Source organism: Bacillus rossius, chromosome 15 (genome assembly GCF_032445375.1).
Source record: "Bacillus rossius redtenbacheri isolate Brsri chromosome 15, Brsri_v3, whole genome shotgun sequence".
In the NCBI taxonomy this organism is placed as follows: Eukaryota; Metazoa; Arthropoda; class Insecta; order Phasmatodea; family Bacillidae; genus Bacillus; species Bacillus rossius.
Window position 1 is genome coordinate 27,599,188 of NC_086342.1, and position 16,502 is coordinate 27,615,689.

The 16,502-nt window shown below is 38.6% G+C and overlaps 1 protein-coding gene across 3 annotated transcripts in view; it reads right to left on the reverse strand.

The window, feature by feature from the left end:
• Positions 1-16,502, reverse strand: part of LOC134539686 (prohormone-1-like) — a 344,120-nt gene that overhangs the window by 78,380 nt on the left and 249,238 nt on the right. For 2 of the 3 annotated variants that reach the window (XM_063381885.1, XM_063381886.1), the window contains one exon: positions 1,003-1,155. In XM_063381885.1, the coding sequence (XP_063237955.1) occupies positions 1,003-1,131 (129 nt within the window). In that variant the 5' untranslated portion in view covers positions 1,132-1,155. The remainder of the gene's footprint in view (positions 1-1,002; positions 1,156-16,502) is intronic. The other variant, XM_063381887.1, reaches the window with a different exon arrangement.

Below are 16,502 nucleotides of genomic sequence, written 5' to 3' on the forward strand. Positions count from 1 at the left end.
CAATTCAAAAAGCGAATGATAACAAAATCGGGGGATACAGTTTGGTGTTGGAGCTACCTAACTATCATCTCCATCAAAAATTTATTTACACCACTGGATAGCTAAAGGATCAAAGAATTCGTTACGATAAGTGAGAACTGTGACGCATCGCGCACGGTGGAGGGAATAGAGCCGCCATTTTAAAGTCATTTTTCTGCGTTTCGAGATTTCCATTTAGTATAACTTTTGACTCGGAGCAGCTACGACGTTCGTTTGAGTTTAAATCATCAGCACTCGTCAAAATCTATAGATTACATATATAAAACATTTGTGTAAAATAGTTATATGTGGTGTTAAAATTAAAAAAATTGCGTATTTTATATTAAAAATATTAACTGTTACGTACACGTATTCACGTACAACACACGGCCGTGTCCATGACAGCAGCCACACCACATTTTTTTTTTTTTTTTTATGTTTTGTATGTTGGAATGTGGTGACGGTGAGGAAGAAAGTAACTTAGACTACGTCACAACATGCCATATTCAGACAATTACTAATTCCAAGGTAATAACGTTTAAGTAACACGACCTACAAGATTGGTGTTGCATATTACAGCATTGGCCAGGTGAAAGGGCGACTATAACTGATGCTTCACAACCAGCCGTCTCCGTGGGGAATGTATAGGGGCAGGCATTTTTCGCGAAAAGATCCTGTGGTTTCTTCCTTGTGATTGGCAGCCGTCTGCGAGAGAAGGCGTTGCCTTGTTTGACAGAGCCACCCAGGACACGTTTACTTCCGCAATGAATCACTGTGATTGGTGTTGGTTACAATCGATATGTACCTGGGAGTAACTCACCCAATCACGAAACACAAGCGGTGTTACAGTGTTTTAACTTTCATCTAACCTCGGAATCTTTTACGCGAAATCTGCGTGCCCCTAGGAATGTACTCTGGACATCAGAGAAGATACTCGGGGAGTGTGTCAGAGCCTCGAGGGTTGGACGGACGGGGGAAACTCACGTCCAGCTCGTTGAGCAGGCGCTCCTTCTCCCCTGGCTGGCCCAGCGTCTTGCCCACGGCCCAGCTGGAGGTGACCAGCGCCACCAGGCACACGAGCATCAACTTGGTGGGGCTCACCATTCCGGCCATCTTCCTCGCGGCTGGCAGGGTCTGCTGCAAGCACGGGGCAAACAACGTGCGTCAGACAAGGCAACATCTCAGAGTAACCCGCCTGACCTGAAAACAAGAGCATCAGCTTGTTGTGGCTCACCATTCCGGCCATCTTCCTCGTGGCTGGCAGGGTCTGCTGCAAGCACGGGGCAAACAACGTGCGTCAGACAAGGCAACATCTCAAGAGTAACCCGCCTGACCTGAGCACACAAGAGCATCAGCTTGTTGTGGCTCACCATTCCGGCCATCTTCCTCGTGGCTGGCAGGGTCTGCTGCAAGCACGGGGCAAACAACGTGCGTCAGACAAGGCAACATCTCAAGAGTAACCCGCCTGACCTGAGCACACAAGAGCATCAGCTTGTTGTGGCTCACCATTCCGGCCATCTTCCTCGTGGCTGGCAGGGTCTGCTGCAAGCACGGGGCAAACAACGTGCGTCAGACAAGGCAACATCTCAGAGTAACCCGCCTGACCTGAGCACACAAGAGCATCAGCTTGTTGTGGCTCACCATTCCGGCCATCTTCCTCGCGGCTGGCAGGGTCTGCTGCAAGCACGGGGCAAACAACGTGCGTCAGACAAGGCAACATCTCAGAGTAACCCGCCTGACCTGAGCACACAAGAGCATTAGCTTGTTGTGGCTCACCATTCCTGCCATCTTCCTCGCGGCTGGCAGGGTCTGCTGCAAGCACGGGGCAAACAACGTGCGTCAGACAAGGCAACATCTCAGAGTAACCCGCCTGACCTGAGCACACAAGAGCATCAGCTTGTTGTGGCTCACCATTCCGGCCATCTTCCTCGTGGCTGGCAGGGTCTGCTGCAAGCACGGGGCAAACAACGTGCGTCAGACAAGGCAACATCTCAGAGTAACCCGCCTGACCTGAGCACACAAGAGCATCAGCTTGTTGTGGCTCACCATTCCGGCCATCTTCCTCGCGGCTGGCAGGGTCTGCTGCAAGCACGGGGCAAACAACGTGCGTCAGACAAGGCAACATCTCACAGTAACCCGCCTGACCTGAGCACACAAGAGCATTAGCTTGTTGTGGCTCACCATTCCTGCCATCTTCCTCGCGGCTGGCAGGGTCTGCTGCAAGCACGGGGCAAACAACGTGCGTCAGACAAGGCAACATCTCAGAGTAACCCGCCTGACCTGAGCACACAAGAGCATCAGCTTGTTGTGGCTCACCATTCCGGCCATCTTCCTCGTGGCTGGCAGGGTCTGCTGCAAGCACGGGGCAGACAACGTGCGTCAGACAAGGCAACACCTCCTCAGAGTTGACCCGCCCGACCTGAGCGCACAAGAGCATCTGCTTGGTGTGGCTCACTATTCCTTCCGTCTTCCTCGCGGTTGGCAGGGTCTGTTGGAACCACCGGACCAAACTGAAGCTAGGTGGAGGGGCCTCGACCTAACTCCGCCAAGCACGTATCAAAAACACAGAGAAGATTATCGGGTTCCTAAAAATTAGGAATGAAGGCAAGTTCTCTAAGTAGTGTTGAACACATGACTACCAAAAATATAAGCTTTTTTATTACGTGAGCGCACAGCCCAAGCGGGCCGGAACTTATATCAAGGCCGCACTACCCGCTAGGGAGCACTGGTGAAGAGGCGGGGAGGAAAACTAAGAGGAAGGAAGGGGTAGTTGGAAGGGGAAGACCTACTTGGCGAAAGGGGAAGGGGGGGGAGAGGGTAAAGCAGGGGAAGGAGTGCTAGGCCGTGCAAGGAAAATGTGCCAACTGCTTCTAAACAACGTGTACTTATTAGACATGACAAGTTTTGATTCTCAACACCTTCTCAGAAGACCCCGCCTGGACACCAGGCCGGTCTTAGAGCACGTGACGTCATAGAGAGTGGTCCCTCGCTCTGGCCTTACGGCGCGTCTGTCTCGCAGCGATGCAGCTACTATTTCCTGTTCTTTCCTTACAACTATATTCTTATCTTTCTGTCTCACTGTTCAGGCAGCACATATCACTTTACATCAGCTACTGAATTATAATTAAACTACTTAAATGATGTGATTTAACGGCTGGGTGACATTTATCGTATAATGGTGTTTAAAATAATGTGTTAAGCATAACAAATGCGCGGCATCTAAGTTTAACACCAGGTAAAACGAATAAATGTTTTTCATTACTGTAAGAGAAAATATGATTGACGTGTACAACTATTTAGATACTAACTATATATTCTTCCTTGATCTTAATATAACTAGCATTAAAAGACTTATAACTACTATTTATACACATTTTAAAAAGTAAATCAACTTAGATAAATTTTATTCTCAACCACGTTTTTAATATTAATTAGTATTACTCATCAAAACCAGTAATACAATTTAATAACAATGTAACACAGGGCGGGAATTTTTCCTTTAATTTATTTTTCAAGTATTTAAGAAACCTACATTGTGAATTTATTAAAAGTTATTAAAATATAAATTAATCAGAATTAATTAAAAATTATTACTCCCTTCAAAATTAAATTTAGAATATCGATAATTATTGCTCAAACAATATTCATTAATAATAAATAATTATTACTGTTGGAATATGAGAATTTTTCAGTAAATAGCAAATATGATATGATAATAAAAAATTAGTTTTCATTTAAATTTATTTTATGTATAGGTTAGATGTGATCCAACATTTTTCTGGACTAATTTTGTAGTCTGCAAACATCACTTTGTCATTGAGGTACATTGCAACAGATTCCGCCAATAGACTACATAGACATAATGCAATCCTTTCATAGAGATTTATAATGCTCTGCCGTCGAATGAATGAACAATGAGTAACATATCCGTCGCTCAGTGATGCGTAAACTAAACGGCACGGACATTTCTCGCAGTAATTCTTTACATTATAACCATATTGTCAAAAAAGGAAAATAAAAACAATTAATATTCCACGCAGGGGATATTTTAAAACTTTTTTTAACTAGTATATTCTTAGTTGAACTTAACATATGTACACGCTCGTGGGCTCATAATTATAATACGATGTGTGATTTTGTTTATCAAACAAAAATTCGTGAAAAAATAAATACCCGGTCAAACTAAAGTGTGAAAAGCATTATACCAACGAGAATTATTTTGTTACACGGCTAAAATCATACTCATGTAACAATGTTTAACAATACTATAATTTACACAAGTAATTTAAATATACGTACTTTAAAGAACACAATTTTCTTGCGAATATGACACGTGGCGCGGTGCACAACAATAAGCTCAAACCCCGTTGTGTCGCCCTCTGTCCAAGTCAAGTGGCGTCAGGCGCAGACAGGTCCCTACCGCCGCGACCCGCCTATCCCTGCAGCATGGCGGGGTTCAACCTGAGCCGCCCGCGGCCCGACCAGTTCTCTGCACCGTCCGCAACCTACTAGCGTCAGAAATCGTTAAAATTCATCACACTCATAGCTATAAGTAAGGGCACACTCATAGCTATAAGTTAGGTTAGGAAAAAAAAAACAGCATTAAATTTTCCTGTCATCGTACCCAAAGAAGTAACAATTAAAAAAAAAATTGGTTATCGGTAAAGTCGGTTTACTGACGATAGTTTAACGTGACAACGTCGTAATAAAATATTGATGAAATGATTGCATTCTTTTATGAATAAAATTGAATCATTTTTATTGAATTATCACTATTTTTTATGGATACAAAGAAGAAGTGAAATGAAATTGTACAATTTAATTGATAAATTTACTTTTATTTGCACTCATTCATTCTAATATGTTTATTACTTTAACGAAGAGATTATTTTAACTATAACTTTTATACATGTTTGCTATTTAACTTCTTCCAATCTGTGTTATTCTGTTAAGGATAGGACGATGATAGGAAAAGTAGGAAACGAATGGGAGTGTTTCAAGGATGATGTGAAGGAAAATGGCTTACCCAACACCAAAATGCGCCACGGACTTGGTCGCAATGCTAGGAGGTTCAGGTTAGCAAAGAGCAATATAAAATGAGCGTAACGGGACACAGCGAAACGGGACAATGTGCGTAACGGGACACTTTTTCGTGCGTACAGCCGGCGTTCATCGATTTATTAGACGTTGTCACGTCAAATACAGCCTTGAAATTTTCCTGTCATCGCGCCCAAAGAAGTTACACTTAAAAAATTTATTCCGTGTATAGATATGACTGGGAGTTTTGTAAATTTATGAATTAAAATAAAAATATTTTCAATAAAATCTGTATCCATAAAATTATGACAACTATGATGAAGAACAGAGAAAATAAATCACCCTTAAACTGTTCTTAACAAACTTTAACTGATGTAGCTCGCGAGGACGAAAACACGACCGTTCGACGGACGGCCACGAAATAAAATCTTTCTGTTCGAGGCAACGAAACTTGTGAGCAATAACGGAAGGGCTGAAAGAAAAAAAATTCGCTAATTAATTTATCGTGCTGGAAGGAAAATCGCAAGACGTGGCGTAAAATAAATAATTTTTTTTACACTTAAAGTTCGAAACATCTTTGACTTCTGTGCGACAAAATTTTCAGAACACAGGTTATCCGAATATAAATAAATTCTATTCACTTCACGTCACGGCCGCAAATGTACTGCAATGCGTTTCAGGATGTAACTTTAGGAAGACGGTTAGACTCGTTCATTGGGGTGCAGCTTTACGAAATGTGCTTAGAACTAAGTGGAAATTATGTGGGAAAATGAAGTAGCTATGTAGTAAACTAAAACTCTCAATAAAAACCTTTTTTGATGAACAAACGGACTTTACGTTAAGAATATCCATCGCACTTGTTAGAACAGCAATGATGTAATGAATAGTTATTCTTTCTGTTTTTTGATAGAACATTACAAGAAAAATAGCAAAGACAGAGACTCGTTCACAAGTCTTTGTGGGTTTAAAAGGACCCACCTATTCAGGGATAAGTGTGTGTGTCAGTGAGACATGATGATAAGTACGACACTCGCTCTGCGGTTTTATCACCTTTAAACGCAAGGCTGTGAAATGGCGTGAATAGTCTTCTCGTCGTGCACGGGGATACTATGTGATCTGAATGGTAACTATAACATTATATGGTGGAGAAGTGAAGATAAAGGAATAGTAAAAGTCACGTGAGTGCTTTCAACGATCTTAACTGGTCAGGTGTTTCATGACTAAAAATTAATATGACAACAATTGTTTTACACATTTTCAGTATTCTAAAAATACAGTTTTTAAACGAGATACGGAAACATCACTAATCATGGGTCGTCAGCGTGATCAGGTCTCATTCCGATATCTCAATCAGATTTTAAATCGCGTGGGATTTCTGAAGTTCTGTACGCCGTAATGTGTTCCCATTTAAGGTGGGCCCTTAAATAGTCTCTCGCATTCTCGACGGTCATTCACACGATAGACAATATGTGTGCAAGAAGGCGTGCACACTCTTGTATGAAAAAAAATACCCGCGTGAGCTAAGCTTCTCCATTCGTCGCTCCCAAAAAACTTTCCACTTTGATCGCAGAGACAGCGGGAAAAGTGGAAAACACTCATTTCCAGACACATTTATGAGCAATTTAAAAACAGGAAATGGTCTTCCTTTTCCCAAACAGTGTTTTTGAATGCCAATTACGAGGCAGTCGAATGGCTGGAGTTTTCGTGCCAGATTTATCGGCTGATCTTCTGTGCCATTTTTCGCTCTTTCTCTCTCTCTCTCTCTCTCTCCTTTTTCTCTCTCATTCATTAATACATTTAACTTTTTTCTCTTTCCTCACTCACACAGTTTTGATCCAGCATGCAAGTTGACTGCTTCATCACTAACATTGCGTGCATGTGTAATAAATAGAGTAAATTAAAATTAATCCCTTAGAAATAAATGAAACCTTCAAAAAATTTCTGAATTAACACTGCTTAAAAATTTCACAATAACAACATTAATTTATATCAACTTAAAATAATGTTTTCATAAATTTGCAAGACTGGATTATTTTACTAAAAAAATTTAAGATACGTTCTTAGAATAATAATTCTTACATGGAGAAGTTTGATTTAAAATATTTATATTAACATAAGCCATTGCTAATTTTCACTGTACGACAAAGAGAAAGAATTGACAAGAAAAATGAATGCACACACAGAATTATTGTGAATTCGTTCTACATGACATAAGTGAAAAACAGCACAGGAGTATGAATACTTGCAAAATGGTGTATATTGTTTCCCATCCTAAATTTCCTGGAGCAAGGTGTGAACTTTGAATGCTTTTAGAACTTTTAGGGCATCTTGTATTTAGTGAATCTTAGTCTTCCTGTACAGCAAAAGGGAGAACCGGAAACATCCATAAATAGGAGTTGCGGTTCTTCTAAGCAGTAAATCATTTTCTTATTGCAGTTCATCTCGAATTTATATCGACAAACATCTAGTCTATTCTTCCTTTATTTTAAGGGGAAAACTAATATGATAGCCTTTTTACTATGTGTATTGTTACGCTTTACTTGGTTCGTAAAGGATAGCCCAATTAAAGATTTTATAACTACACAGTTTTATTGATGGCCACTACTTATGTCACTTACAAATAATCTTCTAAATTGGCAAATAATCAATTGCACTTAAAAATAATGTTGCTTCCCCAGTCACTCGTTTTTACACACCGCACACCTCGCTGGGCCGCGCCTCTGACGCAACTCTCGCCGCAGCACCCCTCGCGGACCACCGTCGCCGCCGACGCACTTGCCTTCGCTGAGGACCCACTCGACGCCTCGCTCGGAACTTCGCTCGGGACTCCGCCGCGCCCGCGACACTATCGCCCCGGAAACTCCGCCGCGGGAGAACTCCCGCCTGAACTCTGACTCTCTCTGAACTCGAGGCCGGCGTCCTCGGCATATATATAGGCCCAGGCGCAATTCTAGAATCCACGAGCGCTGCTGGGGCCAGTCGCGTCATTCCGCGCCGACCTGACGGCAGAAATCTCTCGAAACACGTGTCGGCGGCTGCCAGCTGCGAGGTGTCAGATGTCTGGCTATCAGCGCCGCGCGGGGAGCGGAGGGCTGGAGGGAGGGGAAGTGGCTACCCAGGTGCGCACTGCACATCTCATGTTGCGGCGGCAGCCTGTCAGCCATCTAGCGCTGCACCTGCGCGCCGCAGCCTTGCTAACGTTCGTAACAGTATTTTTGGAGTAAATAATTTTTTTTTTTCAGAAAATAGTTGCAGTATTAAAACAATTCGTGCGAATGTAATATCGGAAAGCATTATTTTTTATAATAATGCTTTAATTTTATGCATTATTAACTGGGAAAATCGTGTTAAGTTCATGCTATTGGTACTACGTAATATTGCATATAAATAAATAAACCTGTACTTTAAACTTGTAATTTCTGATGACTGTGGTTGTTCTTAAAATTTTTATTGTACAAAAAATTAATATCGGTTCAGTAATAAATTATATATAAGATATCAAATATTATATATAGGTATGCTTAGGAAGCATACTATTCTCATCTGTGTTATCGTCGTTGTATTGTCCAGAATATCTGTTTTGTCACATTGTTGTGCATTTCTATGTTGTCGTTATGTTCTGTCTACACTATCTGTCTAATATTATCGTTGTATTCGTCTGTTTGTCATTGTGTTGTTCAAGTCGTCGGTTTTGTCGGTACTTACTGTTCTTGTTGCATCTGTCTCAACCTCGTCAGCCCACTGTATTTGTCTGCGCTGTGATAGTTTTTTCTGACTGATTCCTTCCACTTAATTCTCTGTCTTGTCTAAGCATTTAACTTTTTATATCGGATTCTTGTGGCTTGTTTAATTTTTTTTGTATGTATTTATATATTTGTGCGTTTGTGAGGTTTTTCTGTGACATACAGTGTAACCCAGCTACGATGTAAGTAAAAAAAAATTAATACGATTTTTATGTTCAATTTGAGAACTGTAGGCCAAAAATGAATGCATCCAAAGTTTTTGCAGGATATAACGTGCTTTGAGTACATATATTTAAATGGGTTAGTATTATAGAATAATTTAGACATTCGCATTTTTATGATTTTCTTTAATAATTCTTTAAATATTTCAAAAATCTATACAAAAATCATGACTAGAAATTGATTATAAAACTCTTAAAATAAACATATTTGGCATAAGCCACGAATTATTATTGCACTCAGTCTCGAGAAATTTCTTTTCTAGGGTAGGCAACTTGTCACCAATCTTTTGAAAAAGAAGAATGCCTTGAAGATTGAAAAGTCACAACTATTCAGTACTTGCTGGTGGTTAAACTAATGAAACAATTTGTCAACTACAAATTGAATAAGAACAGTATTTTTTTTTCTGTTTGGCAAACTGCAGTTTGAAAATGAAGTGTTAAAGACACTACAAACATATATACGGAGTCAAGAATCGAGGAGGCCTATGTGGCAAGAGAGTTCAAGAATATCAGGATTAAAATGTGTCTCAAGGCTCGTTATATGATGTCATGAACAACCGGACTCAGTTGCCGGCTTCTCATTGGGCACGGCAGACAGACTAAAGGCATATCGACACTCTCTTAACGATATCCTTCTTCCAGTATCAAATAACAGTTTACCTTTATCCCGTACGCACAGCAGTGTTACGCGCGCTTTCAACAACGCAGTGTGGACTCTTTCAAATGTCTTCTCAAACATTTTCTTCAGTTGACTATGTGACGGGGTCGGGATTGAGTTAACAGAGAGTCAGCGCCGCCTGGAAATGGCAGGGTATGCAATGCGGCAAGCACTCCTGCGTTGCGGGCGGGTAGCCTGTAATTACTGCAGGCGCTTACCCCCCACTCCACCAGGTTCCTTGTTCAGGCAACCTCCCTCTCTATCACTCTCTATCACTCCCTTCCCCCCCCCCCCCTCCCCCGGCAGGGTGGAATAATGACGCCTGATTGGCCTGAAGCCGTCCAGTGACGTAATGGGAGCCTAAAAGCTGACTACGAACATACGTGGAGACATGCGGTATTCCCCACTCACTTACCTAAAAAAAAATAATGTTTTTGTCAAAACCTGGAATTTTTCGCAAGTGGGAAAATGTCGCAGGCGTCGACGTAAGCTGGTGGATTTTTACGGTTTGCTCCCGTTTCCTTCTGTTAAAGCATTCCGCCAGGACATCATTCTCATCCCTGTCTTCCGTTATCGTATCCCGACGTTGACGAGACGTTATTCAGTTCCGTTACAAATAAATCAGGCATCTGTTCTCACGCTATTTGTGAAACTTGTCACACTAACAGTTTCATAAGCTTGCAGAAGAGCGTGGTTGCGATCCAAAGACCTTCATATTAACACAGCATGCTTATCTAATAAATTATGTTGTACTATGACAAAATTTCCTTAGATATATAAGCATAGTTTTATTTTATTTTTAATTATAATTAGGAAAGAAAATTACTTATATAGAGGGGAAGTACAAAATTTGTAATTGAGAAAAAAAAAATCGTAAGGCATTACAAAACAGTTATGCCAATATCATTTCGACAAAAAAGGGGCATTGTGAACTAGCCCTGTACAAAATAATGGGTACAGATCAAAATCGAGTTCGGAAAGTCCCTTATCCGTTTTAGCCTTCTTTAAAGCTTCTTCGAGACAGAAGAAATTACTACAAGGGATATATTTTTTCAGGATCCTTTATGATTTTACCATCTTAAATCAAACAAATAATAAAATTATTCTTACTTTTATTCAGCCAACTAAAAACTGTAATTTCGTGATCTTATTGAGTACCATGCTTCACATTGAGAACAGTTGTATGTATTTAGAAACCATAATTTTTGTCTATAACCTTCTCGGACTGTAGAAAGATTATATAAAGAAAATATAAGTAGGGCTGAAGTTACCCTACATCTGTTATAGCAGCACTAAAATCGTTTTCATTAAAATATAGTTTAGAATGTTAGGTACTGATACAGGATAAATAGTTTCATGAATTATGTATTTTTGTTGCTCCAATTCTGCGATCTAGCCAGTTTAATTAATAACGTGTGATTCGTTACCCCTGATGAGATTGAAAATCACCTGTAATCAAGTAAAATTTCCACTAAAACTTTTGAAACTTTCAATTTTAATAGTTTAACAATTTTCCCTCAAGTAACGTTCTGTGTTGCTCATAAGATGACATAAAGGAAAATCATCATGTAGTGTCCCTGCGTGAGGCAGGGTCGGCATGGATGAAGCGGGGCTGACTCTCACAGGAGCCGGCTGTCCTGTCCGAGGGACAGACCTGTCGTTTCAGTCCAGCCTGGAGAATACACGAGATGAGACGTGGTGTGAAGCAGCGATGGAGAATTTACCAATTTGATCGGAAAATCGATGGGGTGAAATTAATATTTGTTGGAGAAATAATAGAATAAATGAAATGGAAGTCACATGAGAAATCTAGACTTATCATTATTGTGTGCACCACAGTTCTTGTATGAGGCGTTCTGTCTCGAAAAAAAAAAAAAAAAACTTAAATGTCCTGAAAACCCCATTGAGCTTACATTTTATTTTTTAAGTACGAAGAAGAAAACTTACTATATTATGTGAAAATATTTTGCAGTTTTTCAAGAAGTTATGCTAAGTGAACTGAAGTTTGATAACAGAAAACATTGTAGTAAAATCATTCAATAATTCATTTTTTAAATTTTATTTGTACGGGCAAGATTATATGGTAGGTTGAGATACAACCAAAACAACACCGAAAAGCATCTCAATACACAATTAACATAGAAACTCAAGTAAATACACCATAAAGCAACAAAATGCAATTAAAAACATGAAATTCGTCAAAAATTTTAATTAGAACTTAACTCCAACCCCAAAAAGTAATATTTTAATGGATGTATTTAATTCAGTGAGTACCCCAAGAAAACCCACAGGCCACGGGAACGTCTGCGACATTTCCCACTTGTCAAAAATTCTGCATGGACTCCACTGGGAACTGAACCCTGTTTGCCTTTTTTTTGGAATGCGGATGTTCTATAAACTCGACCACCGCGCCTCTTTTACTCATAAGATGAAATATTAAAATAATTTTTTTTTTCGTGATTTAGTACAGAGGCCGAAATCTCGCATAACCGACGGGGAACAAGGGTTGGTGATGCATGCAAGGTCAACAACAATTTTCAAATGCGTCACGGCATGCAGTCTCTTTTGCGCGACGTGTGATGCCATCTGTTGGGAGGGCTCGTAACTACTAGCAAAAAGAAGAAAAAAAATAACTGTGTGAAAGTCTTTCAGTACTCGCCAGAGATGTGTGAACACCTAAACCTCGGTAACGAGCATATTCGCGTGTTCTCGTGTTGTTTATGCTGCAAATTATTCTTATAACACGAAAATCGGACATGAAATTTAACGCAGAATTCTTTAATACAATGCCGAGCGTCATACATATACTGATAAAAACATTTTTCGCTTTTCAAGTAACAGCATTTCTGGACGCGAAACACGCACGTACGGTCTGCGCCCGCCACTAGAATTCACTGCCTGAATAGGGCACGTTGGTTGTCACCGTCGCAAACCAAACATTTTGACGTGACAAGGTCTAATAAATCGATTAACACCGGCTGCACGCACGAAAAAGTGTCCCGTTACGCTGTCGGCGAGTGCAGTAATAATAGGTTATGTTACAATCGACTAAAAAATTATGGTGATTCATATAATGTATGATAGATATTTGAGTACAGTTTATTTATATGAAAACTTGTTCATAATTATATTTAAACTTTATAGCTAAACGTCAGTTTTTAAAATTAGTTATAAGTCATCTACACGTGAACTGTTTCGTCGACTGAAAAGTTAATGTGGTTTTCATTGCTTATTAGAACAACAATTTCGGCAATAAAGAATCTCATTTCTAGTATAATTTCAAGTATTTATTCTTTTATTATTAAAATTAAAATGTTTCAATTTTATTCATAAAAGTATGCAATCATTTCATCAATGTTTTGTTATGACGTTGTCACGTTAAACTATCGTCCGTAAACCGACTTTACAGACAAATAATTATTTTTTATTTTAAACGGCTCAAATAAAAGCGAAAAAAACTTTAAAAAATCATAAACACCGGATTTTTTTAAAATAACTAACCAGTCAATACTGTAACGTTTCCGCACATGTCAGAAGCTATACTCCCATGGCATTATTAAAATATTTACCTTAAACATTGTAAAACACTTTTTATGACACTTTGTATATTTGTTTTTGCTTGAACGACTGAAATCAGTGTGCAAATACTTCCTAAAAATAAACCTTAACCTTATTGAGATTATTCAAAATTATTATGTAATGTTTTTAAACAAAAGATTTTTTTTAAAACTTTTTTTCCAGTGACGAGATTTGAACCAGGTCCCTTGAGGTTTACAAGCATGCACTCTACCGCTGTTCTAGTAAGCCTCTTCGGAATTGAGAAGTGTTTGCATTAACGTCATTGTAATGCAGACTTTCTTTAGTATTATAAAACTTGTAATTACATTTTACTATGGCTATTGTAGTTTACCAAGTATATTTCAGGGTAGATTACTATCATAAAGTTGCATTTGACACACCAACACAATTGTAATGTTCCCTATTATTTACGAAAGTGTCTATATACGGGTTTATGTTGCTACACCGTGTGTCCGTTATCTTTGGTAACACGTTTCTGTTTATCGACTTCCGTTCCATTTTCACGAGATTAATACTACTACATGTCGTATACAGAGAACAAAGATGTTTACACACTCAAGCAACTCGGATGGGAGGTTCAAATCCAAAGTGTTAGCTATAATATGATAATTTAATTTAACTTGTTAACCACAAATTGCTAAGTATAAGAGATTTACACTGTGTAAAAAAAACACTTATACCTATTTGTAATAAATAAAACCATGTTCTATATAAAGGAGTAATATGAGATGCAGTATTTCTGGTGTGCCACACCACAAAATAAAGTGAATTAATTTTCACTGGTATATTTTCCTATTAACAGCTAATCCATTACTTCTCACAGTCATTGTAGCTGTGTTGGTTATACATTAGGTAAGCTACTATCTATCTAGTGACGTTTTAGGTGACGTGCTAACGCTCCAAACCTCATTTGACTCATCGTATTGGAAGAAGTTGGAAGCAAAAGTTTGACAGAGTGACATGGTCGGTTTCTTTCCCAACACCCCTAGTTTGTACATTTGTGAGTCAACCTACTTTTGTGACCTAGCTGTCAATATGACACTAAGCCCAACTCAAGCAAAATATCCACCCGCTCATGGCAACGTCCCCAAAGTTTTGCCCGCTCGGAATACTCGACATTTAACCCACCGGATTACATTTCGAGGTGATTTAATTAGTTAAAAAAAATAACATACGGTAAAACGAAATAATAATAAAAATCTAATTTTTTAAAATCTATCAATAAGTAATTAAAAAGAAACGTTTCAAAGCACTGCTGAAATGACTGGTTTCAAAACTCTCTGAACGAGTTGACGATTGCTTCTTTCAACACGGCGTTTTATTTTAACAGTTGGTTTACGTCATTCCACTCGAAGACGAATTAATCCCACCCCGTCTCCAAAGCAGACGCTAATTAAGGAAACATTAAGCATGTGTTTGTTTCGCGCCTTTAACTTCGATGGTGAACGTCATCGAAAAGACCTAAAAAAAAAAAAAAAAGTCTTTGAATACCCAAGTGCTTTACGCGCTCAGGAACGGCAATCTCAGCCAAAAACTAATTGGCCGAGGTTAACGCAAAGTTCTCCTTCATAAAATTTGACGCTTTCATAATTCATATTAAAACACTCGCTTGCGAGCTATACATTAGCGGCGTTTCAAGCCTTTGTTAATTAATGCAATTTATCCTCTCCTATGTGAGGTATGGCAGCTATAAAAGTCAAAGCTAAATTTTATCTTTTATAATTATTCATTCCCAGGAAAGCTCAATCATTAAAATTATACTCACTCGAGATTTTAATCTATATATAAATAAAATATAATGTTGGTATGTATGTATGTATGTATGTATGTATGTATGTATGTATGTATGTATGTATGTATGTATGTATGTATGTATGAATGAATGAATGTATGTATGTATGGCGTTGATAACTCCCACACCGTTCAACCGATCACCATGTAAATTGGTATTATGCATAGATATTTAAACACGGAGAATATTTTTGCAATATCCATTTTGTTATAACTCGCCACTGGATGGTGCTGCAGTGCATCAATTTTTATTCCGTTCAACAGATTGCCATAAAAATAGGTATAATGTTGATTATTACTGTCCTTAATTCTCAATAAATACAAATGGTGATTGTGATTGCGATAGTATTTGGTGGGTAAGTTTAAAATTGAACACCGTTTCAAACGCTTTATAGATTATAGATTACATACACACCATCCTTCTATATAAAGGTAAATAAATAAACACTGACAAAACGTCTGCCGGGTTCTGCTAATTAGCATAGAAAGTTAGCTGGATTATTGCATTGCGCCCAGAAACAATGCCATAACTTCAAATTTTCACTCCATAACAGCAAAAAAAAAATTGTAGAAACAATGGTCTTATAAGACGGAAAACCACACTGGAGGTAAAATATTGTTTTATGTGTCTCAGTCAAACCATTCTCGGCGTTGCTTTCGGGTGTAGATTAAATTTACTTCACCCCAGATGGCGTACCGATAAGAGCAAAGTACGAGTTAAACAGTATTTTTCTGATTCTTACTTGTATACAGTCATGTACATTAATTATAAAACCTTAAGTTGTACCTGCATGAAAGCTATAGTTAAGGGACTTGTCTTAAAGGAATTATTTCTTACGTTTGAGACTAATTTGTCTGTGAATCTAATGCCTTGTCACTTATACGCGCAAGGTAATGGTTTGCTGTTCAACTATTGCACTTAAAGAGCTAACAATATAATTTTATGAAAAACAAGAAACGACAAAGTTTTGTCATACATATACATGTTTGATATTCTAACGTTTTATTACCTAAAAATATTTTTAAAAAAACGTTTGCCACTCTCAAGGAATCGCGTAAATATTCTTTAAGTGACCACTGAGAAATCTTTTCGCGAAAACAAAGTTAAATATTTTATCTGACAGTAAGTATTTATTACTCCCATGTCATGAATTGCCAGAAAAACTTTTAGTTTAAAAAAAAATTGCAATACAGTGTTGTGTTTATAAATGTACTTTTTTAGGTCAATTAAAAAATGAAATTTCAAAAACTAATTTCGAAAACCCATTCAACGAATATTGATTTCACATAAAGAAAATATCACTTAAAAGAAAACACGTTGGAACGTGGCTTCAATACGCTTTAGTAGTGACACTTTCACTCGCTACCGGCGCTGCAAGGAGCGCTGCTACTGCAATCTGCTTTATCGACAAGTGACTTGATACCTGAAAATAAATTTTACATAAATGATTGATT